General features: G+C 34.0%; 1 protein-coding gene across 1 annotated transcript; it reads left to right on the top strand.

Annotated features, from left to right (window-relative positions):
- The first annotated feature begins 3429 nt into the window (after window positions 1–3429).
- LOC145056818 (alpha,alpha-trehalose-phosphate synthase [UDP-forming] 1-like) lies at window positions 3430–24133 on the top strand. The gene is made up of 17 exons (XM_079004542.1): window positions 3430–3789; window positions 3878–3975; window positions 4061–4449; window positions 4561–4675; window positions 4883–4984; window positions 11619–11769; window positions 12789–12877; window positions 15230–15278; window positions 15768–15868; window positions 15967–16154; window positions 16296–16413; window positions 16536–16715; window positions 21444–21566; window positions 21655–21742; window positions 22672–22802; window positions 22923–23021; window positions 23198–24133. The coding sequence occupies exons 1-17, from the start codon at window positions 3495–3497 to the stop codon at window positions 23576–23578; spliced, it is 2697 nt and encodes an 898-aa protein (XP_078860668.1). The 5' UTR covers window positions 3430–3494; the 3' UTR covers window positions 23579–24133.
- Window positions 24134–27174: the final 3041 nt, after the last annotated feature.

Genomic DNA, 27174 nt, shown 5'->3' with positions numbered 1-27174 from the left:
TCCTTCAGACTACAGAGATGATCCAGCAAATCTGGCAGAGATTGCAGACTGCTCAGATTCGACAGAAGAGCTATGCTGACCGACCTCGATTTGTGTTGGAGTTTCAGGTCGGCGACATGGTGTTGCTGAAGGTATCACCTTGGAAAGGTGTGATTCACTTTAGGAAGAGGGGGAAGTTAGGTCCCCGATATATTGGGTCATTCCAGGTTATTGCCAGGGTTGGCAATGTTACATATATATTGGATCTTTCGGAGAAGCTCAGTCAGATTCATAGCACTTTCCACGTTTCGCACCTGCGAAAGTGCATATTGGACGAGGATGCAGTGGTATCATTGGATGATATTCAGGTTGATGATCGCCTTAACTATGTCAAGAGGCTGGTCGCTATCCTGGAAAGGAATGTAAAGGTCTTGCATAGCAAGAAAGTACGTTTGGTAAAGGTACGGTGATAGCACCGAAGGGGCTCTGAGTGGACCTGGGAGTCGGAGGCTGAGATTCGGTTTTTCACCGCAACAAGCTTCGAGGACGAAGCCTAGTCCAAGTGGGGGAGAGTTGTAACATCACAACTTCCAGTTATGAGATGTATCCTTTTTAGCATGTTTTTCCATTGGAACACGATGTGGTGGAAACCTCACTATGTCGCATTGAAGGACTTTTGGCTGTGTATTTTTATGGACCAACACGACATGTTGGTGATGAGAAACTCGACGTGTTAGCGGCTGGATGAGAAACCCTAAATTTTAGGGTTTTGCACTCTATATAATCCCCTTAAGTCCCTAGGGTTGATCTTTTATCAGCCTCCAAACCCCCTTATCAGCCCTTGTGAAACCTAATCATCCTTCCCTCTCATTTGTGAACTAGTATGGTATTTTGGAGCAAAAGAAGAAGAAAGTTGGAAGAAGGAAGCAATGATCTAGCAAGAAAAGCTCCCATCTTCAGTTTGACACTCTTCTGGACCTTTGTAAGCGTCCAAGATTCGATTTTTATTCCTCTATGTAGCTAGATCTTGAGTTTTGTCACTTTTTCTCCTTATTCTTGGATGTCGCACTGAATAGATCTCATAAAGTTTGCAACTTTATGAATCTCTAGGTAAAGGTGACCTTGTAGTGCTTTGGATCTGGTCTTTAGCCAAGTTTTGATGCCATGTGTGGAGTTTAGGTCATATTTCCCCTTTTTTGATCCATTTTGGGTTAAAGACATGCATTGGATATGCATGTCTATAAAGCACCAACCTTTGGTTAATTATGATGCTAGAATATCTTCTAGAAAGGTTGCGTTCCAGATCTCAAGGATTTTGTGCTTATTGGTTAAGCCCTTGAATCTTCAAGCTTTATGGATGGGTTTTTGAACACTTGGAGTAGTCGCAAAGGATAAATTTGGAAACTTTATCCTTTTTTATAGCATTTGAGTTAAGATCTGAGTCTTGGAGTCCCTTAAATCGTAGGAACAACTGAATGCGTTAAGCTCGGGCAAACACGACATGTTTGCAAGCCAACTCGACGTGTTGGCTGGGATTTTCCGGACCATCTGATTTCTATAGAAACTCGACGATTTTATTGGTGCACTCGACGAGTTGGGTCAACATGGACTGTTGACCTTGACCGTTGACTTTGGCTTTAACCATGGTTGACCAAGTTTGACTTTTGAGGGCATTTTGGGTATTTCGGGAATTTGATGGAATTGGTCACATGGTGGTTGTAGACATTTGAGTCAGGAACTGAGATTCGGAATGAGACCTTATCAGTTCTACACTACTTGAGAGGTTAGTATTCCTCACTGGACTTGTTATCTGTTCGATCAGTATCCTGGTATTTAGGATGTTGCTATGCTTAGTGATCTGTAAGGTCTGTCTGTTTGTTTGTTGACTGGTTCATAGTATGTTTATCTGTATTATGTGCGCATGATTGGTTGGTGGCTAAGGCTTCACTGTTTTTTGCATAAGCCAACAGGCCGGGGCATTCCAGCCCGCTGGTTGATTGGACCCATAGTATATTGGTATTCCAACCCGGTGGTTGAGGGACTTGAGTTATTCTAACCTGATGGTTGATTGGGTATGCTGTTATTATATTTGTGTTGTTTGCTATGTATTTGGTATTTTGGGAACTCAGTAAGCTTTGGGCGTACATTTTTGAATTATGTTTCAGGTACTTCAGAGGATCGCGGGAAGGCACAAGCATGATCGTACACATCCTTATGTTTTATTTCACGACTTTAGGATTTCTCTGATGTTGAATTTATTCTGAAAACAATTTGTAAACAATGATAGTTTTTGAGTAAATTTTAAAAATTTAAATTTTTTAGAATTTTGAAAATGTTACGTCGGCTTCGTTCACCCCTACATTTCAGACTTATATGTAATTTCAAAAATACAAAATGAAGTTATTGTGTTTAATATTAAGTTAATTGGACTCCATTTTCAAAATATTCCATATGTTAATGTGTAACAACATTTAAAATTAAACAATTACAAAGTGCTTAACAGTCAGCACATTCCGAGAAGTTAAGATTCGTTTTAAGATATTATTTTCAATAGATGCATTGAACCTACAAACAAATAGTTGTAAATACCCATTAATACCCATTAATGTTTTCTTTTCTAACCGGCAAAAATTTTGTCCAATGGTGATAAAATTTATATTGTAACTTTCTGATTTATCAAATTTTATTACACCTACGCATCCAATCCATTTAACAACAACATCCTTCACACCTTCAATAAAAAATCAAGCTATATTTTAATGTTTTCTGAATTGTCTTTCTTCATTTCCTGAAAGTATGCTCGTCGTGTTCCGGCAATGTCTTTTCTTGTAAAAGTTCTATACATTTCTCACTTTTTGTTTTAGTATACATGTTTTCTTTTGATTTGTTGTCTTTTGTAACGTTTGTAGGTATGAAAGTTATGTTTTGCTCAACCAGAAACGCGTTTTGGAATCTTGAGTGAAAACAGTATGGCAAAGTGGGAGGACCCCATTTCTACACTGACATATCTTTGTGTGGGAATATCCCATTTCTACAATAACATTTCTATGTGGGTTTCATTATTCTATATGTCTGTTTGTGCCTTTGGTTTTATACATTTACTAAGGGATGGGAAGAATTTGTGTTAACTCTATGACTATGTTCAAATGATATTATGATTTCCATTTATTGTTACAGAAAGAAAAATTATGGATTATCAAATCAAAAAGGAATGAAAAACATATCAAGATCTTCAAATGAAAAATTTCTCTGCTACCATGTTGTAATAGAAAGAAAAGATTTAGGAAAGATTTTGTCATGTTGTATTGAATATTGAAAAGAATATATACAAGAGGTAAGAATACGCTGTCTACACTATCATACTCCTAAGTCCTAACAACTTGAGTTAACTAACTAAAAGGGCTATCTCATGCACTAACTATGATTAACAATATAGTTGACCATATAAATAAGATACTAATATATACCACTTACAAATTTTGGGGGATAATTACAATGACAATTCATCAGCACCAATGAGTAGAATAGAGAGGCTCATGAGGGAAAGAGAGTTAAGAAAGAAGAACAAAGCTTCCTATTCTAATGAAGCTATTGATCTTGAACCACGCTTAAGGGAAGGTGATGACTATATGGAACAATATCTCAAAGGAGGCTCTTCTGCACGTGATGAATGGGAAAAGCCAGATGAAGGACTGTTTAAAGAACGGCTATTAGTCGTTGCTAATAGACTTCCAGTGTCTGCTGTTAGGACAGGAGAAGAGAGTTGGTCACTGGAGGTTAGTCATGACGAATATGTTAGTGCTCTTTTGGGTAAGTAATTAAAATTTGCTTCTTCAATTCTTTTTCTCTCCATAAACACATTTTTTATTATTGAAACGTAAAATTTCTATTATTGAAGGTGTGAAGGATGTTGTTGTGAAATGGATTGGATGGGTAGGTGTAAATGTGCCAGATGAACTTGGGCAGAGGTCACTAACGAAAGCACTGGCTCAGAAGGTACTGAGTTCCGAAGTTCTGACGTTATTGAACTTTACATAACAAAATGATTGGTTAAAATGATTAGTTGTGTATATTGATGTAGAGGTGCATACCAGTCTTTCTCGATGAGGAAACTGTTCATCAATATTATAATGGTTATTGCAAGAACATATTATGGCCTCTTTTTCATTATCTTGGTCTTCCCCAAGAAGATCGTCTGGCTACATCCGGAACTTTCCAGTCCCAGTTTGACGGATACAAGAGAGCAAATCAAATGTTTGCTGATGTGGTGATTTTTCATTATGAAGAAGGTGATGCTGTTTGGTGCCATAATTACCATCTTATGTTCCTTCCCAAGTACCTGAAAGAGTATAACAACAACATGAAAGTTGTATGGTTCCTTCATACACCATTCCCATCTTCTGAAATTCACAGAACATTGCCTTCTCGCTCTGAGCTTCTGCGTGCAGTTCTTGCTGCTGATTTGGTCGGGTGTGTTTGTAATTTGCTTAGTACTTTAATTATTCGATAATGCCAATACCATTGTGCTTTTAGTAGAAGCTTTAATCAAGGTGATCATATCACGTGTCATTTGTTGTCCAGTTTCCAAACTTATGATTATGCAAGACACTTCGTGAGTGCTTGTACTCATATCCTAGGAGTGGAGGGTACACTTGATGGGATAGAGGATGAAGGGAGGCTTACACGTGTTGCTGCGGTGAGTTTAAGTTGAGTTTTGTTATGTAAACAGTTGCCTTACAATTGTACTCATAAATTGATCTTATTTGACTCATACTTGTGTTGTTTTATATATTTTTTTTGAACGCTAAAGAAAAAGTAGATTAAAAAAATCATATATGTAACATTCTAGTTTAAGTCATAGTCATTTTCTCTAATGTGGGTTCTTTATTTGGTTGAATAACAGTTTCCTATCGGGCAAGATTCCAATCGGTTTATCAGTGCTCTTGAAGCCCCTCAAGTCAAAGACCACATAAAAGAATTGAAGGAGAGGTTTTTTGGAAGAAAGGTAATTCTTACTTTTCTTTCTTTGTTACTTTCTCTTGGTAGTTGTGACCGCATTATTTTGATAGTTGTGACCATACTCTCTTGATAGTTGTTAAAATTATTATAGCTATAATTTTTGTATAGTAATCTTGGATCATTACTCATTATGAAGCAAAACTATTGCTAGGGTATGCCCTAAGAGCACAGCCTTAACAAAAATCATAATACACTAACAAAACTAATGATATTTAAACATGATAAAGTTAACTTAACATCTATAAGTACAAACATCTTACCTTTCTAGTCTCGATCTTCAGTATATTCTCATTAGTAGGCATGAGGGCGTTAAGAGGGGACAAAGTAAGCAGCTGCACAAGATCCAATTTTTTTATTATATATTCTATATATTTTTATTTAAAAATAAAAATTTATAATAACAATAAGAGTCATTTTATTCTAGCTTGTCCTGGGCCTTTGAGGATTTTTAATTCCTTAAGACCGGTCTTGTTAGTGGGTGATCCTCATGGTGATAGGTAGCTTTCGTATATACTTCTCCACCTTGAAAATATTTTTTGGCATCTTTAATTTTGGTCTCATGAATCTGGGCCTTATTCATAATGTTAGATTAGATTTCTTGCCTTATTTTAAAACCCATTATTTATCTTCTCAATCGAAGTAGATAGCTTCTACATGCACAAGCCTAGAAGTAGTAGACTAAATGAATTTTCGCGTGTTCTTGCTTGATGGGTATAAGGTCCCGATATTTGGATTATGCAACGATTTGAAACTTGATTTTTAATGTAGTGCGGAATTGTCTAGGATAACAATCAAAGAATGTAAGTATTGGAGCCAGTATGAGGGGAACAAAAGGCACATGAAGGGTGGACGATATTTGGGTTAAACCAAACAAGACGGAACCATGACATAATAGAATCACCCATTATAATATAACACCATATATAGTAGTAACAATAAATGGAACAACGCTATTGTGGATTCGTGATGGATCCAAACGTTAACCCACGACTAGCAAAATATATTCTAACAATACAAAGTGCATCAAAAAATGTCAAACACTTCTTCCTTTAAACAATTGAAAAACCCAAAAAAACTAAATATAAATAACCTAGGATGTTGAATGAATATAATAACACAAAAGACACGAGTTTACATAGTTTTGCAATCGGTGAGATTGTGTATATCTGCAAGGAGAGATGGATATTTGTATATTAATAATCGGATGGTGGTTACAAAAATCCTTAATAGAATATAAAATGGATATACAAAATATTGTAATCTTCTACAAATCTTCAGTTGGAAACTAGGTGAAGAAGTATGGCTGAAAAATTATAATCTTCTATAAATCTTGGGTTAGAAATTGGTTCTACACCCTCATCAAAAGATAGGACATGGTCGCGACATATACATGGTATGCCAATATCACCCCAAAGACCATAAATGTGACAGTATCCAAGAATTCATTATTTACAATACTACGACATCATTGTGATGAAAAGTCTCGTCTCCAAGTCATTGATACATTGAAGACACAAGCCACACAACATGTTATGATGGTCGAAATGGGACGATCAATATTGAGCCTTGCACATTATTCTTCACACAACTTTTATAATTTTTCTTCATTGAATTTGCATTATAAATGTTTATTCGTAAAATACTTTCCATATTATGTTTAATTTAGTTTTCTATGGAACATAAAATACAATTGAAAAAAATAATATATTAATATACAAAATTTACAATATAGTGGATTGAAAATTAAAATCCATTATCAATTTAAGTAAAATGCAATCAAATTTTTTTATACATAAAACCTTCATTTTTACTCCAAAGTGCATTTTTTTATAATACCAAAAGATCACACACACGCACACATACACACACACACATATATATATATATATATATATATATATATATATATATATATATAATATCATAAATATCTATTAATAACCGTAAGTTAAAACAAATAACTTTGAGTTGTAGTATTTAATTAGTTTAAATTTGAAACCATAGACACACATAAATTAGAAAACTCTTGAAATATTGTAAGTAATTAGGTTTTAGTAGAAAGATTATTGAGTTTTTGTAGAAGTTTCAAATAAATATGACATAAGGAAAATTGATTCTATTATAGTATAGTATATATATATATATATATATATATATATATATATATATATATATATATATATATATATATATATATATATATATATAGGACTAAAAGTCGAGCTCATAACAACCATATCTTTACAAGATTGATTTACATGTACACATTTTTAAATCATAACACATGTAGGGAAATGTTTACTTTTATTGGTACCTTTTACTGACATGTACTTTTATGGGTAATCAACAATTTTAATAGCTATTTACCAAAAATAAAGATCCTATTTCCTTCCAATTCAATAGATGGAGAGAATTAAGTAACTCCAAAAGTTTTACGTACACCATTTGTTCTCTACATGTGGTTCCCTATGCCAATTTTCACTCATTTTATATGCCTCTTAAATTGATATATCATCCATACTTGTATCTACTCATCATTTACCTTGATATTACATTTCTACTCTACCAACTAAATCATTGACACCCTTATACGTTCCTGACTCCACATTTAACACTTTTTAGATGCTTCCCTACCATATCTAAAACTATACATATTTAGGCACTAATATTCTCCTTTAGGTATGGTGATCTTATTGTATACATAAAAAGCATTGTCATTTTCTAAAGACTTTAATCAAGATTATTATATTGACTGTCAAATTTCTTTTACTAGTATTTCTTCAATCACTTATATGTGTAGGCTACTTGCCATTACATATACAAAGAATTGAAAATCAAATTCGATGGTGTGAAAAACATAGTTATCAAGAGCAATATTTCTAAAGAAGAATATTTGAGAACTCCTTATAGTGCATGTAACATGGTGATCTTTCACCCAAGTTTTTTTTAAAGTTCAAACACTTTCTAACGTGATTCGTTAGCGGAAGACTTATTATAATTATTTCAAAAACATCACCAATGTTACTTTTATTTCAAAACAAATCCATCAAAATTTAAAGTTCACAAAAACATAATGATGAAAACCCAACATGTCCAAATACTATCATATCTAAAGATACTAAGACTACCTAAAAAATCTCCCATCCTCACCAATGCATTATGTCAAGCTACATGTTCCAATACATAAAGAAAACCAATAAGTAAAGATCAAGTGTTAGCATAAGCTTAGTGAGTCAATTACAGTACAATATTAGAAGAACACATGTATCATAAATGGATTCACACAAATCATCCACACACAGTTAAAGACTCACAAGCAAGACATGATAACACACACCACATATGAACACAGGTGTAGCTCAATTTATTTTAGTTCTTCTTTTAGAGCTACTTTTATTACTTACTCTCTTCAACACCGCTGTAACTAAATTTATTTTAACTATTCGATGCTTTAATATTATTATATAATATTTTATTTCTCCATTATATTTTAAGAATTACTCACCGCTCACCACCGATGCAACTATTAAAATAATACTTCCAATTTTGGGTCTATTTATCCATCGCAAACCCCCAAGGAAAGAACCCCGTTTGCTACTAACGTGACCGACACAACCCAATGCACTAGGTGAGACGCGACTCTCACCTGTAATCATTGCCCCCGGTGCGATGCGCGCGCTACTCCGACAATGCACATTCAAAAACATGTGTTGTCGTTAAGGATTGGTAATAACAATGCCAATCCCACAACGTTGCACCTCCTAATCCCATGTGATGTTTGTGCTGGCCCCACCATTTGACCAACATCACTCTAGTCCATCAACCGTTTAGATCATGTCTCGAATGATCTCCTAAAGAATCATTCGACACCGCTTTGGCTTAATCTCTTTTTTCGTACGTATCATACAATCCACCGAGTCCCTACAAAAATCTGGATAGGGTATATACCTATTTCTAGGTTACTACCCTTAACCCCTGTTAGTGTAGTCCCCTTTTTAATTTAATATTAATTAATTAGTTAAGGAGTTACACTCTCACCCTTTTCAAGTAATCATGTAAATATTATGAATTTTCTTTATTTTAAATATTACCTCTTTAAGGGTTCATTTCATGCCAACATGTAATTTTATGTAGTTATTACATTTTACATCACACACCACTTTCATTCACAACACCTTTTAATGGTTTACAACACTAGCATGCTTGTCCTAAAACATTTTAAGGAAATATTTTCAAACAAGTGGAAACATATTTACAACACACAATATTCATGCACAACTCTCAAACTAGCATGACTTTAGCTCACATCTCACACCAAACAAAGAGGAATATTGTAAGCAACATCCTAGATACTATTACACACAAAGCATTTCAACAAAAATAGCACAATACTTAATCTTAAAAAGAGCACATGCATACTAGATGATTAGATTCATCCCATTCCATCTAAGATATGAGATACTCCTAACAATCTACTTTTAAAACCCACAAAGTTTACTCACCGGTGCAAAGATGTAACCAACCCACACTCCAAGTCTTCTAAAAAGTTAAAGTATCATCCTTGCCCCTGTTACATTACAAACAAAAGGTTATTGGAGTTCTATAATGTCAAAGTTGAAATATCCATAACCTAAACAAATAAATCAACCATCAAACAAAATTCCCTGATTTGGACCTAGAAAAAGCAAACTATTTAGAGCTATTTTAGCACCATTGGGACCTGTAAAAATGTTATTTTTATTTCATATTATAGAAGTTCAGAATTGTAGCTTTTCAGAAAGTAATTCTAAAGGTCCAAACGGTTTTTCTACAATTTGATATGATCTTTACAAAACTGCCTATCAATGCTGCTATATTCTGACTAGATGATGAAAAAGACAATTTTCACCACCACACCCCTCCATCTCCACGACCATCATCTTCATCTTTTCCTGTGGCCTACCCCCACTGTCGGCATTGCTGCCTATATTGTCCTTCCTATCAACCCATCGTCGACCATAGCTTTAGATTAATGAGCGTGAACTTTATCTGGGTTCTCTAAGTTCATCTTCTTTCTCTACCTGCATCTTCTTCCTCTACACGCTTCTTCTTCTTCTTCCTCTAGCTATAAATCCGACGACCTCCTTATCAAAGATGTATCTCTAGGTAGAATAGGTCCGATGACCTTCTTATCACCATCGACCCTAGCAATTCTGACATCAGTTTGGGGATTTTATGCACAATCAAGAACAAACATGGATGCTAGAAGGTGGGTTTGACAAAGATGTCATGTCTATTAAAGAATACAAGATTTTATAGAATTTATATCGATTGAATGGAGAAAGAAGAAGCAGTGATGCTATTGGTTCTGATTTGGGGTATCGAAAACGGCGTTGGTTGATTACTTGCTAACCTCCATTCATCCACACTGATGTTCAGACCTAAATTCCCACCTGATGAGTTTATTTGATGCTAGTGTCAGTGAAGATGGGTGAGTCTTGATTTTAGCCCTATTGCAAAACAATATGATACCCTTTGTAAGGAATCACCAAGAAGGTTATCGGAGTACTAATTCTAGAATAGAATTGAGTCAACGAGGTAGTATTTTCACATGAAATGCTCATACTCATATAGGTCATCATCAGAATATCTCCATTGTGATGACGCGTCTTCATTGTAGATCGAAGTTGAAGAAGATGTTGATAATAAAACTGCAACTCTTCCATGGAATCCTGCAGAAGCAGGCGGCATTTGTGTGTGTGTGTGAAAGAGAGAAAGAGAGAGAATGGATTAATATAAATATACAAAAAGGAAAAGAAAAAGAAATTAAAAAAGAATCATTGAAATTGCATATCAGTCATTTTAGGTTGTACGTGGACCAAATCCACAGATAATAGAGTTTAAGAGGACCAAATCCTTGGAAAGTTTCTGATTTTTTAACATCGATGCAACTCGAAAAGATTTTGGATACCATCCAAAGTTTTTTGCAAACCATAAGGACCAAATTTACAGTTTTTTCAGTTTCCTATTGTGACTTGCCTTTGTAGTGGTTGGAGAGGTTATGATCGTATTGTAAAAGTATATGTGGGATGTCCACCGGAAAGGAAAGTGGTGGACTTGAGATGAAGAAAGATAACCGGGTCCTAATAAAAATAAATAAACAAATAAATGAGTAAACAAATTATAGAAGTATAAAAAATATACTATATGTTTATTTGTAATATAGTCATTTTAAGTTTGCCAATTACAATGATCAAAACAAAAACCATTAAAAAAAATACGGTTAGTGAGATTTAAAAATAATTGGATCCAAATGCATAAATTACTTTAACCCATAAGGACCATCATCGTTTTTTATCTAAAGGTAATATCACTACAAAATTTCCTATGATATTTAAAATTAGCTCCTAAGTAAATGTTCATCATCAAATGCCAATCAAGTAATCAATTCTAACCAAATGGCTTCTACATAGCAACGATAGCTATGTATTCTCCACTCCTTGAGGTTAAGAGTTCAAGTCCCATCTGGGACATAAATGGAATTAGGAGTAATATAGGAGTAGGTTTGATTTGTTGTTCAAAAAAGTAATCAATTCTAACAAATACATATTTTTTGAATTATGTTGTCATTGTTCTCACAGGTGTTGTTAGGTCTTGATGATTTAGATATGATTAAAGGTATTCCCCAAAAAATACTGGCATTTGAGAAATTCCTTGAAGAAAATCCAGTTTGGCGTGATAAAGTTGTTTTGCTGCAGATTGCAATACCACCAAGGACTGATATTTCTGAATGTATGTTTCCATGATATCGTCGTCTACACATGCACACGCGTACTCAAACACACATACACACATACACACACACACACACACACACACACATATATATATATATATAATAAAGATCATCCAAATTAATATGATTCAAGATAAGTCATTTATCTTGAATCATATTCATTTAAAACTCTCAACACTTCAACGACCTACTAATTAACCGTAACATTAATCTATTTTAATACTAAAACTCTTTAACTTTCTACCAATTAACCATTTTAACTGATTTTCTTGATAACAAATTTTATATTTTATCAAACTTAATTATGGTATTTAATTGGTACATAGTTCTACCTAATTTTCTTAATAACATATTTATATTTTAACAATTTGTATAGTCTCTAAATATACATTAGCTTTATTTTTATTGTTTTACAAAAAAATCAATTTACGTAATATATATATATATATATATATATATATATATATATATATATATATATATAGATTTAATGTAGTAAAACAATATATAATACATTTGGTTTCATTAATTATTTATTGATTTTATTTTTGTGTTGTAGAATTACAATCATTGAAATTATTGATTGTTAATAAGTCGAGAGTTTATAGTTGATATGTAACTATACACATCATATGTAATGTTTATATATATTTATATATATATATATATATATATATATATATATATTATCAATTTTGTATAGAAATAATAAATATATTATATTAATTTAGTATACAAATTTAACAACAAAGTTATTGTTATATTAAAAAAAACATATATTTATAAATAATTCAATTATATAGGTGTTTCTGCACGATGCGTGGGCATTCGCCTAGTTAGACTATAAAAATGTCATTTTCTTTGGTAAATAAATACAATCAATATATTCAGCAGTTCTATTTTGTTCCTGATTATAAAGACTTTCTGTATGTCATTCACTACATTTACTTCTCATTATCGTCATGATATTTGTTTCATGCTAATGCATCATTCATTCCTATATGTTCATTTGCAGACCAAAAACTCACAAGTCAGGTTCATGAAATTGTGGGAAGGATAAATGGTAGGTTTGGGACATTAACAACCGTTCCTATTCATTATCTGGTTAGCCTTCTACTTTATTAATTAATAATGAGGTTATATGGTAATTAAACACACACACACACACACCCATATATATATAGTTGGGTTCAAATGTTTTCGCTGTCTATTGTGTGCATGTATGATTAATTCTAGACCAATCATTTTAGTTATTTTAAGAAAGTAATTAATTCATATAAAATGCTGAAGATGTAATTAATATCTATTATATCTTCAACATGTAATATGCATTAATTACTTTCTTAAAATAACTAAAATGATTGGTCCAGAATCAATCATACATGCATACAATAGATAGTGAAAACAAAATAACCTAACCATATATATATATATATATATATATATATATATATATATATATATATATATGTAGGAATAATTTCAATAAAGACACTAACAGATTGAGAACGTGATAAAACTATTTTTATGTTATTATTCTATTATGAATTTTCTAGGTGTAATATTATATTAAATTCTCATGTGAATCTGATTATTCATATATTCATTTTTATGTTATTATTATGCTATAAATTTGCATATTTATATTGTTCTTGTAATATCTCGGGTAAATTACACCAATTAACTTGGACCGTCCCTCGTTTGGTTTAAATTTGCACGATTGATCCCTCGTTAATTTAAATCTGCACAATTCATCCTTACCCTCACATAAAATGACTATATTGCCCTTGTTGTTTTATTTTGTTTTAATAAGAAAAACAAAAACTAAATTTCAATCCTGTATTTTTCCATTTATTAATTATTTCTAAACACTTAAACCTATCACTCCCACCCCATTTACCAACAAATACCCTAACTCTTCAATCCCTCTCTTCATCGTCCCTCACCTCCCTTTGAAATTAGAATCCGGCCACCGGAGATACAAGGACCATCGGAAACCCGTTTGATCGCCGCCACGGACCACCACCTCACTTTCCTTGCTATATTCATGTCGGAAATAGCATCACCACTTGCGATTGTTGATTTAACACATCCACCATCGACCTTCTTCCCCCTCCCTCTCTTGATTTTTCTTGTACCAAAATCTCTGGAACATTCCGCCAATCTTCTCCTCTCCAGATACTCAGATTTCTGTTGTTCCGTATACCCAATTCCACTGCTAACAATCACCCCTTTCTCCACCATCTTCTCCTCCATATCCACCATCCAGTACACCACAAACCTCTGTAACTAATTATATACACCAAAAATCTATTAACCCCTAATTTCTTCATTCCATCACACACACACACACACACTTCACCTGAAACACCTCACCTCTGTAAGCTCCATCCTTATCGAGTAAGATTTGGTGAAAAACACCAGATCTGGTATGGTGAAATTGTATGTCAGTAGATACCTACAATATGAATTGCCAATTGAGTTACCTCCGTAGCCATGGATGAGAACAAGGTTTGGTTTGTTCCAGTGGAGGTGGTTTTCCACTCATAGATGGTTGCCCTCCCCTTTTTCTTCTTCTCCGATAAGCTTTCTATTTCCCCACTTTAGATCATCTCGCCTTTCTTCTCCGGTGATATGGGTCCCTCTCTGACCCTTGTGACCTAAACAGGTAAAACCTAGTAGCAAGTTGCAGATTTGTTAAGTTGCAGGGTTTTAGGTTTCAAACAATTAAATTTCTATTTTTTTAAGGTTTATTCTTCTTCAAGGGATGACGATCGGTGTTGACGGTGATGTCGGGGATTGGTGTTGGTGGTGATGGTGGAGATGAGACGGAATGAAGAAGAATAAGGGAATAGACGAGTTATGAAGGTGCTTAGGTTTAGGGTCCATTTCTTTTTTTAAAGGAAATAAATAATTATTTTTTATAATAAAAAATCAATAAATAAATAATAAATATAAAATAAATCAAAAAATAAATAAATAAATAAGGGTAAAATGGTCTTTTTATATGAGGAGGGACTAAGCGTGCAAGAAAAAACACACCGAGGGACGATCCGAGTTAATTTTTGAAAATAGGGACTAAACGTGCTTTTTGGCATATACACGAGGGACGATTGGTGTAATTTACCCTAATATCTCATATGAATATTAATATATGATTATTTATATATTTATTGCTAAATAACAACATAAAGTTTTATATAAAAAATTCATTGAAATATAATAATAATATAAAAATTGTGTTTTCACGGTCTCAATGTATTTAGAGTTTTTATTATATATATATATATATATATATATATATATATATATATATATATATATATATATATATATATCGAAATAATCAATGAATCAGATATGTGTACATTCCATACAAGAGTTGATGGAAAGTTTATGACTATAATATGATAAAATAAGAGACATTAGTCTCAGACCATCACATGATATTTGCAGGATCGCTCTATTGATTTTCATGCTTTATGTGCACTCTATGCCGTCACTGGTACTTATTTCCTCTCTGACTTCTCGCAGTTTATATGATCTTTGTGTTCTGTTATGTGTCGGCCGACCATAAATGTTTACCAGACTTCTTTCGGGGTTCTAGTAAATGGTTCCCCTGTTACATTTAGATTTGAATATATATCAACTACCGGAAATATGCTTAGTAAGAACATAAAATAAATAATAAAACGTGCACACAAATTTTCATATGTAAATGGTTCACCAGTTACATAGGTGCTTCTAACTTTCCAGCTTTCCAAACATGAAGATTGCTGAAATTTTAATGGCAAGGGGGACGTATGAGGTATATGTGTGTCTTAAAACACGCTAAGCTTTTGCCATACTGAATCTATGATGCTATTTTGGTTTGAGAAAGAACTATTGTGTCCTTATTTGTATGCAGTTCATTCTTAATTAAATGGAAAATCATAAAACATTCAAATGAATACATCAAAGCAACCATCACTGATAATATGTTTCACTCTGCCAGATATTGCACTTATCACACCTCTACGGGAAGGCATGAACCTTATAAGTTACGAGTTTCTTGCATGCCAAGATGCTAAAAGAGGAGTACTCATTTTAAGTGAAGTAATTATTACTAATCTTTTTATAAAAATAAAATTCAAGATTTATCATCATAAGCTTCTGTTTATATCTAAATCTCCATTCTTCTGGTACACCTGTAGTTTGCTGGTGCTGCACAGTCGCTCGGTGCAGGAGCCATACTTGTTAATCCTTGGAATATACCCGAAGTTGCAGCTTCCATATACTATGCTTTGAATATGTCAACTGAAGAAAGAGAGAAACGTTATCTACATAACTTCTTACATGTCACAAACTACACTGCTCAAGTATGGGCCGAAACGTTATTAAGGTAAGTTTGGGCTTATAACAATAATTAGGTGAAGAAATGAAAAACGCTCATATAAAATCGTCATTTGAATTAGATTGTGAATAACCTGCTTTTGATTGGATTTGAGATTTAAAGGTTAAAAATTCTTTTAATGTTATTTAGTGCACTGAACGATACTGTGGTTGAAGCACAGTTGAAAATTAGACAACTTCCACCACTGCTCCCAGTTGATGAGGCTATTGAGCGATATGTCAAGTCAAGTAACCGACTACTAATATTGGCAAGTCTAAACAATCTTCTAATAGTTTGATTGTGGCATTTTCATTTAGAATGTATAGGAGTAAAATTTTCATCAATTTCTAGTTTGATATATTGACATTTCGACACCAAAAAAAACTACAGGGATTCAATGCTACTTTAACCGATCGAGTTGATACACCTAATGGATGTCAAGGCAATCAGATAAGAGAAATGGATCTTAAATTACACCTAGATTTGAAAGAAACTCTTACAAGGCTTTGTGGTGATCCAAAAACAACTATCATTATTCTTAGTGGAAGTGGCAGGGCTATATTGGACGAGGTACGACATTTTTTGTATATCTATTTGGGATCGAATACCTTACTAAGAATCTAAGAAAACAATATACAATGATGATAGTTTCAAATATATAATAAAACAACACATCAATATTCGAGTGCATCGGTCTTTCAAATCTACCTCATGAAAGTTTACATCATTAATATTAACGATAGGTCTAACATATCTACAACCAAGTCATATACCTATAGTTGATAAGATCATATTGTTGTATTTAAATTTTGTTATCATTTACTTTGTAAACAATATATATAATGCAATATACAACACTCCAAACCATTGGGGATTCACAAATCATATCTTTATATGGTATCAGCCTAATTTCCTATCCTTCTTTTTCTTTTATCAGCCGGCCCTATATCTTCTTCCTCTCAATCATGGTGATCGGATCTTCTTCTTCATCTGATGCCTCCCTCACTCTCAACACCATTCTTCACATGCTAACAATCAAATTGTCTTCCACCAATTATCTATTGTGGAAAAAACCAGATCACCCCTCCTATGAGATCAAATCCATATCAGTCATATAGATGGGACATCCATGGCTCCTGCTGCATCACTTGTTGTTGAAGACAAGTCTTCACCAAATCCTCTCTACATTGTTTGGGTTGAAGTTGATCAACATTCCATGCTTATCATTCAAGACTCACTCTCTGAGGAAGCCATGGCAAAAAATTTGGGTCTCCTCACTGCACGAGAAGTCTGGACAACTCTATAGTCATCATATAGCCATGATTCAGTTGAAAGAATGCAAAATCTTCGTGATTCCTTATGTCAGATTCAAAAAGGTCGTTATCTGTCTCTGAATTTGGAAGAATATATAAGTCCATTTGTGATCAACTTGCAGCCATTGGGCAACCAATAGATGAAACAGATAAAGTTCATTGGTTTCTATGTGGCCTAGGGCCTTCTTTTGAAACTTTCTCAGCCGCTCATCGTTCTTTCAATCCATGCCCACTTTTTCGTGATCTTCTTGCAGTTGCTGAAGGACATGAAATCTTCCTAAAATCTATACACGGTTCTTCTAGAACTCCTCCTATGTCATTCAACGCCAATACTACTTGTATCATCGCTTCCTTCGGTGATAGTTCCTCTGCTCATAGTTCTCGTGGGGGTCGATCTGGTGGCAGGGGATGTGGTCGGAGACCACCTGATTGCTGACTTTGTAACAAAGATGGTCATTGCGCCTCTCAATGCCCAAATCTCTCTTATTTTGCATCCCGGAGACCATATATTGATGCACAATTAGCACATGCCTTTTCTGCCAAGTGTAATACCCAAGATGTTCCTGCATCAGACTGGTATGTAGACTCTGGGGCGTCTGCCCATATGACACCTTCAGCCTCATAATTAACCACATCATCTCCTTATACAGGAAATGATCATGTCGCATTTGGAAACGGTAACATTCGAAACATCTCATGAATTTGCAATGCTTCTACTACTAAAGATACCAATCTAGCAAATGTCCTTGTGGTCCCAAATTTGACTAAAAGTTGACTTTCTATAAGCAAGTTAACATCTGATTTTCCTATTGATGTTTTATTCTCTAATCACAAATTTGCAATTCAAAAGCGTCGAACAAAGGAAGTGCTAGCAACAGGCAGGGCTGAACATGGTCTATATGTGCTCGAGCATGGTCATAAAGCTTTGGTTTCTCAACTTACTTCGAATAGGCTGCGAGCATCATACGAGCTTTGGCACAGTAGACTAGGACATGTTTATTTTTTAGTTATTTCTTTATTACACAAACATGGTCATTTATATGTTACTTCTCTTTTACCCAAACCTGGTATTTGCTCCTCATGTCAGCTTTCCAAAAGTCATAAGCTTCCATTTGCTATAAATGAAAAACGCTCTTTACATCTTTTGGATACGATACACTGTGACTTATGGGGCCCTGCACCTATTGCTTTTACTGACGATTATATGTACTATGCCATTTTTGTTGACTATTTCTCGAGGTTTACTTGGTTTTATCCCATGAAGCTCAAATTTGAATTTCCTTCCATTCTTAAAAACTTTATGTTATTAGTTCAAACACAATTCTCATGCAAGCCCAAGGTTTTTCAAAGTGATGGTGGGAAAGAGTTTCTCAATAATCAAGTTCAAGCTATATTTTCTGACAATGACACTCATTATCGATTTTCCTATCCCTACACCCCGTAACAAAATGGTAGGGCTGAACGAAAGCACCGTCACCTCACTGAAACAGGGCTTGTAATGCTTTTAATTGCAGGTGCTCCAGCTTCCTTGTGGGTTGATATATTTAGCCCCGTTGTCTACATGATCAATTGACTACCGTCTCCAGTCTTAGAAAACAAATCACCGTTTGAGCTTCTCTTCCACACTCAACAAACCTTTCAAGTCTTCCATACCTTTGGTTGTCATGTGTTTCCTTATTTACAAAGCTACTCGGATCACAAGCTCTCTCCACAAAGTATCCCGTGTGTTTTTATTGGTTACAGTACACAATATAAAGGCTATCGCTGTCTTGACATGACCACCTCCAAAATTTTTACTACTCGTCATGAAAAATTAGATGAGACCTTATTTCCATTTACCAGAAGCACTTTACTGATTGCTAATGCTACCTTGTTACTCTCTACCTTTGAAGAAGTTGTTTCCGTGTCTCTGCCAACCGCATAACTCGATCCAACTGATATTCTATCCACTTCTGTTTCGCTGGGTCCACATTCTAACCCATGTCATCTATGTCCGAATCTAATACAGTCCATTCAACAGCCACCAGTCCATGTCTTAGTACCTGACTCGGATCCAGCTTCACCGGTTCATGCCGCTCCAGGTACTCCTCCAGTTACAACAACATCAGCTCATCCCATGCTTACTTGTGGATAGTTTGGTATCACCAAGCCTCGTCTTTTTCCAGGTTTCACATCTCTAAAATTGAGTGCTTTACATGCTGCCCTCCTTACTCATAAAGATCCTAAAGGATTAGGTTAGCTGCTAATGCACGATGAACTTCAGGCACTCAAAAATAACGACACGTGGGATCTTGTACCTCGAACTACTGCCTCCAAATTTTTTTGTTGTAAATGGGTCTTTCGCACAAAGTATCGCTCTGATGGTTTTATTTATTGATATAAAGCTCGCTTAATGGCTCAAGGCTTTAATCAAATTTCGAGTATCGATTTTTCACACACCTTCAGTCCTGTTGTTAAAGCTTCCACCATTGGCATTATCTTATCTATTGATGTACATCAAAACTGGCCTCTTCACCAACTTGACGTCAACAATGCCTTTCTCAATGGCCATCTAAGTGAAACCGTTTTCATGGAGCAGCCTCCCAGGTTCGTTGATTCCACATGCCCAACTCATGTATGTCGTCTCAAAAAGGCTTTGTATGACTTGAAGCAAACCCCAAGAGCTTGGTTTCAACGTCTTAGCTCCTTTCTTCTTAAACTTGGGTTCACATGTAATCGTATTGACCTGTCCTTGTTCATGTTTAAGCAAGGTTCTCATCTTCTTTTTCTTATGGTTTATGTCGACGACATCATTCTCACAGGTAATAGCAGTGAGTCTATCACCACATTTAGCAATCGTCTTCATAAAGAATTTTCTATCAAAGATTTGTGTCAGTTAAGCTACTTCTTGGGTACTAAAATGCTTTATACTTCAGAAGGATTATTCCTTACTCAAACAAAGTATTCACCGAATATACTAGCTCGTGCCGGTTTATTGGATGGGAAACCAGTTTACACTCCTCTTGCCACATTTGAACCACTTATTGCTTCTGGAGAACCGTTTCATGATCAAACTCTCTATTACTCTTTAGTTGGTGCCTTGCAGTATTTAACGATTACTCGCCCTGATCTTTCTTATGCTGTAAACCAGGTTAGTCAATTCCTGAACGCACCAACCATGGCTCATTTCCAAGCTGTAAAACAAATTATACAGTATGTGAAGGGCACTGTGACATATGGTCTTACTTACAAGCGGTCACCTACTATTCCTCTTGTTGCTTACTCTGATGCAGACTGGACTCGCTGCACAGACACTTGATGCTCCACGTATAGCTATTCGATCTTTCTTGGTGGTAACATTGTTTCTTGGAATGCTAAAAAGCAACATACCATGTCACGTTTGAGTCGTGAATCATAATATAGAGCTATGGCAAACACGACATCTGAACTTATTTGGATTACTCATCTCTTGCGTGAGCTTCATATCCCTATTTTTTCACTGCCTTAATTATATTCGGACAACAAGAGTGCTATTTTTCTGAGCCAAAACCCAGTTCCTCATAAGCGTTCCAAACACATTGATCTTGACTATCATTTCGTAAGAGAGTTGGTTACTTCTGGCAAATTGCACACTCAGTTTATTCCTACTACACAGATAGTGGCAGATCTTTTTACCAAAAGTCTTCCTCGTCCTCTATTTGAACATTTTCAATCCAAGTTGTGTTGAACTACCACCTTCCATCTTGAGAGGGGGTATTAACGATAAGTCTAACTACCTACCTATATTTAATAAGATCATATTGTTGTATTTAAATTTTGTTATTTTGTACTTTGTAAACAATATATATAGTGCAAAATACAACACTCCAAATCATTGGAGATTCACAAATCATATCTTTATAATTAATAATATTTCAAATTACAATAATCAGAACCCACCAAATTATAACACTACGGATTTGATTTTATGATTATTAATTTAACAATCTTGTACTGATATTCTCAGAATTTTGGTGAGTACAACATGTGGTTGGCAGCTGAGAACGGAATGTTTTTGCGATCCACTAAAGGTAACTGGATGATGACGATGCCTGAACATTTAAACATGGACTGGGTTGATAGTATAAAGGTACGTAGCATATTTAATTCTAGGTTTACGTTGTCCATATGGTGTCATAATTGTATTTTCATCTTTGAACTCCATAATCTTTTCACAGCATGTTTTCGCGTATTTCACGGAAAGAACTCCACAATCCTATATTGAGATTCGTGAGACATCACTAATTTGGAACTACAAGTATGCAGGTATGCATCCAATGTACATAATGTTGACTATATTGTCTCATTACCACTCAGCTATATTTGTTAACGTAAAATATCTTGAAGAAAAAACAAACCTTTCATGAAACCGAAATGAGAGTACAACAAACATATATAGACAAAAAGTAGACACGACACAAATACGATTGATCATCAAAAGCATATAATAAGTAACAACTTTCTGTGAAGCTAGATGAGCATAAATTCAAGAAGAATAGGGAAATTACACGTAGACAATTGGTGGCAAGTGCCATTTCTAATATCCAAAAGGAAAAATATAGGGTATTTACCACCACCAATCCATGCATGTTCCCAGGGGTTAATTGAGTACATAAATATAGGTATAAGTCATTTTAGTCACTTAAACTTTTGAGTTTGTGCTCGTTTAGTCACTTAGTTCATTTTAAGTTTTAAAAGTTCACCGAACTTTTGGTTTTGTGTTCATTTAGTCACCTAACTTTGGGTTTGGCACTTAATTTTAGACTTTGTGCTCATTTAGTCACCTAACTTATAAAATTATGTTTATTTAGTCATCTAACTTTTAAAGTTGTGCTCATTATTATAACTTTATTTTAAAAGTTTAGTGACTAAATAAGCACAATTTAAAAAATTCGGTGACTAAATTAACACAGAGTTAAAAGTTAATTAAGTGACCAAATCAAAAGTTAGGTGACTAATAAGCACAAAACCAAAAGTTTTGTGACTTTTTAAAACTTAAAATGAGTTCAACCATCAAATGAACATAAAACCATAAGCATAAAACAAAAAGTTAATTGGCCAAAAATTACATAAACCCATAAATATATTGTTAATGTTTTTTTTTCCTATTTTTGTAATTATTGCGCGTGAGATTAATGATCCTGACCAATGATCATTGCAATAAGTATCATGCAGTTAATGGTTTGTGAATGCAGATGTGCAATTTGGGAGGCTTCAAGCCCGAGACATGCTGCAATATCTCTGGACAGGTTCGATATCTAATGCCTCAGTCGATGTTGTGCATGGTGACTGTACTGTCGAGGTCCGACCCTTCGGTGTTACAAAGGTGTTTCTTTCTCTCCTTTTCAGCAACAATGTGATGTAAATATGCTGGTTCTCATGGTTGCTATCATAAACATATATTTTAATCCATGTTTCTTAAATGGATCTTTCTTCATACAAACAGGGTCTTACCATTGGTCGCATTTTAGGAGAGATTAATTATTGCAAATCTATTTCCGCGCCAATAAATTATGTCTTATGCATTGGCCATTCTCTAGGGAAGGTATATGCTCCAACATCGATCTTAACTAGTTTCTACTTTGTATGATATTGTGTTTGGAGACGTGTATTATATAGTTTTAATCTTTTAAAGGTATATATTACACAAAAAAAACCCTGTATATATAGAGTTTCTCACACCGGAAAAAAAAAGTGTTTTAAACTTGATCACGTTTACAGGACGAAGATATTTACACAATCTTTGAGCCCGAGTTTCCCTCAAGAGACATTAGCATTCCAAGACTGATTCTAAGTGATACAACAAATCCTTTTGGTTCCAGGAAGTTTGGGAGAAATGGGTCTCAAAAGCTTACTCATGAACCAGATTTGGAAAATAAGCAAAACAATAATAATGACAGTGACATTAACAATGTTGTTGAGAATGGTAACAACAGACAATCATCACCATTCCTTAATAAGTTAACATGGAATTTACTTGATCTAGAAAGGGACAACTATATCTCATGTGCGGTTGGAAAAACACGTACGAAGGCCCGCTACCTACTCCCAACATCGGATGATGTGGTCTCCCTTCTAAAAGGCCTTGCTCAGGCATCATGAACATTTATGAGTTTATGTAATAAGAAGAGCTTCGTATATAGTTCCATAATCAGGGAAATATTGCGTCAACGAATGGGTTTGTGTAATAATCTGGATTTCGCTTCGGGATAACTCATAGATACTAATTTCAAATAATACACTCATCTCAAGGGAACGTTATATTATTATTATTATTATTATTATTATTATTATTATTATTATTATTATTATTGACTTGTTCACTTGTTACGTGTGCTTTTTTTTTTTTGGAATTGTGGAATTTTTCACATTCCAATTAGTTTTCTGGATGAGATCTCTTGTTAGGTTATCGTCTTAATTGCTGGTCATCGCAGCAGATGGTTCAACATCACTCACCTGCAGGCTTTGTTTCTTGGTGGTGATCCTTAGACACCGGCCCCTTCACCATCCAACCCTAGCTGCAGTGGTTCTGTGATTAGCTGGTTCAACAATTTCAAGTTCGAAGGTTTATCATTCTGTTTCAACAGTTAGGTTTATGTTTGTCGACTATATTCCATAGCTATCAGCATTCAACTTCTAATTTATTATTTTATGGTATCAATTATTAAGTTTCTAGTGTGCTTTTTTATCGTTCTTTACTTTGTTGAATCTAGGGGGGTTCATAGTCTGATTTTTTCGGTTTTTAGGTTAAATCGAAGCCAAACCGTTACTAACGGTTTTTGTCAAGCAAAAACCGAAGCCGAACCGTCGAAAATTTAAAACCGAACCAAACCAAACCGTTACTAACGGTTTGGCTCCGGTTTGGTTTCACGGCTTTTTAAGCACATTTTAATCGAGTCTATTAAACTAATTTAATAAAAAAACTGCACTATTAAAAGTATTACAATAGTTTAAATTCTACCAAATATTGTTAAATTTACTGCAATTTTAAAGTTGCCAAAACATCAAAAATTTTGCCTAATATTGTTAAAAAATTGCAATATTAAAGTTGTCACGACAAAAAAAAACTGCCTAACATTTTTAAAAAAACTATAATAATTATATATTATGGGTTTTAAAGTTTATTATTTGTATATAAAAATTAATATATAATACAACAAAATACAATTACAGATAAAAAAAAATTAATTAATATATATACAAATCCTACGGTTCGGTCCGGTTTTTATACGGTTTGAAATCTTAAACACCGTAAGCCAAACCGTTCAATACGGTTTGAAAAGTTTGAAACCGCAAGCCAAACCATAAAGAACAATACAAACCATAATACCAAACCCACTACTAGAAAACATGGTGTTTTCCTACGGAAAATAGCTACGGAAAATTTCCGTAGCTAATTAGCTACAGAATTGCTACGGATCAGCTACATAATGGGATGCCCTCGTTTGGTAACGGAATAGCTTCGGAATAGCTACGGAAGCGGGTCCGTAGCTATTCTGTAGCTAATTAGCTACGTAATAGCTACGGAATACCTACAGATGCGAATCCGTAGGTATTCCGTAGCTAATTAGCTACGGAATAGCTACGGAATAGCTACATATGCAAATTCGTAGCTATTCCGTAGCTAATTAGCTACGAAATGGCTACGGAATACCTACGGATACTAATTACCTACAGATTAGCTAAGTAGCTACGGATTAGCTACGGATTTTTCTTATTTTTCATTTTTTCGGGCACTAAACGTCGTTTTTTTCGCTTCGTTTTTTTCACACCTCTACTATACATAATTATCTTTATTTTCACCAACATGTAGCTATTAATATCGTTCACAAAGTTGTGTGCCCTTTGGGATCAAGTACTTGTTTCACAGTTTAACATTGTAATGCATATACTTTTCATCAACTTGTGATGAATTATGTTTTTATATGTATATTTATACACATGAATGAGTTATGGTATATGTGTACGTGTATATGTGTATGTATATATACGTGTTTGTGAGATGTATGTGAACGTATTCATACGTATTATAGTGTTAAACCATTAAACGAACAATGGATCATGTATGTGCACGCGACTTTATCAATGATATTAATAGCTATAAGTTGGTGAAAATATAGATAATCGTATATAATAGAGGTGTGACAAAAACGAAGCGAAAAAAACGACGTTTGGTGCCCGAAAAATCGAAAATAAGAAAAATCCGTAGCTAATCCGTAGCTAATTAGCTACGGATTAGCTACAGATTTTTCTTATTTTCGATTTTTCGGGCACCAATTGTCGTTTGTTTCGCTCCGTTTTTTTCACACCTCTACTGTACATGGCTATCTATATTTTGACCAACTTGTAGCTATTAATATCGTTCATAAAGTCGTGTGCCCCTTCGGGATCAAGTACTCGTTTCATTGTTTAGCATTGTAATGTTTATACTTTTCACCAACTTGTGATGGATTATGTTTGTATATGTATATTTATATACATGAATGAGTTGTGGTATATGTGTACATGTATATGTGTATGTATATGTGTTTGTGAGATGTATGTGTACATATTCATAAACATTATAGTGTTAAACCATTAAACGAACAATGGATCATGTATGTGCACGTGACTTTATCAATGATGTTAATAGCTATAAGTTTGTGAAAATATAGATAATCGTATATAATAGAGGTGTGAAAAAAACGGAGCGAAAAAAACGACGTTTGGTGCCCGAAAAATCGAAAATAAGAAAAATCCGTAGCTAATTAGCTACGGATTAGCTACGGATTTTTCTTATTTTCGATTTTTCGGGCACCAAACGTCGTTTTTTTCGCTCCGTTTTTTTTCACACCTCTATTATATATGATTATCTATATTTTCACCAACTTATAGCTATTAATATCATTCATAAAACCATGTGCCCATACGGGATCCATTACTTGTTTTTTGGTTTAACACTATAATCCATTGCTCATTGTTTAACATTGTAATGCTTACATATACATATACACATATACATATACATAAGCACACACATACATACTTATACAAATATACATATTTCCCATAATTATCATATTTTTTCATTATTTAATTTATACATTAAATGTATATTATTTTCATTGTTTGTTTGTGTGTTAACCACATTTTTAATTTTTTTTTAATATTATTATTATTATTGAAAAAAAATAATGAAAAAAATAATAATAATAGTGAAAAAAAAGTTTTAAGACTTGAATATTGAAAAGAAAATAATAATAATAATAATAATAATAATAATAAGCACACACATACATACGATATATAAAAAAAAAGTTTTAAGACTTGATTATTAATAATAATAATAATAATAATAACAATAATCGAAAAAAGAAAGTGCATAAAATTAATAGGAGACAAACTCAGCAAGGATGTGGTATGCCCTGCTAGATGGTAATTGTGTTGATTAGTTACGTAGGAGACTCGAGTTCGATTCTTACCCCACCCGTTTTTTTCTTTATTTTTCCAGAAATAATTAAAACTAATTGGAGTCTAAACATTTAAGGAAGTGGCATACCCGGCCGGTTGGTAAGACCATTGGTTTGAGACTTGTGAGACTGGAGTTCGATTCCTGCTGCAACATAATTTTTTTTTTTTTTTTTTTTTTTTTTTTTTTTTTTTGCTGCCGTCTATAACTTTTCTCCCATTTTTCTCCCCTTTTCCTGTCTTCCTTTTCC

The sequence above is a fragment of the Lactuca serriola genome, chromosome 6, assembly GCF_051521515.1.
Source record: "Lactuca serriola cultivar US96UC23 chromosome 6, Lser_US96UC23_V15, whole genome shotgun sequence".
Taxonomy (NCBI): domain Eukaryota; kingdom Viridiplantae; phylum Streptophyta; class Magnoliopsida; order Asterales; family Asteraceae; genus Lactuca; species Lactuca serriola.
This window is presented reverse-complemented; position numbering and strand designations above follow the sequence as displayed.

Coding starts and splice junctions, on each gene's coding strand:
- LOC145056818 (XM_079004542.1), top strand. CDS start 3,495: ATGAGTAGAATAGAGAGGCTCATGAGGGAAAGAGAGTTAAGAAAGAAG. Junction 4,985..11,618: donor AGAGGTTTTTTGGAAGAAAG/GTAATTCTTACT, acceptor TTGTTCTCACAG/GTGTTGTTAGGTCTTGATGA. Junction 21,743..22,671: donor TTGGAACTACAAGTATGCAG/GTATGCATCCAA, acceptor TTGTGAATGCAG/ATGTGCAATTTGGGAGGCTT.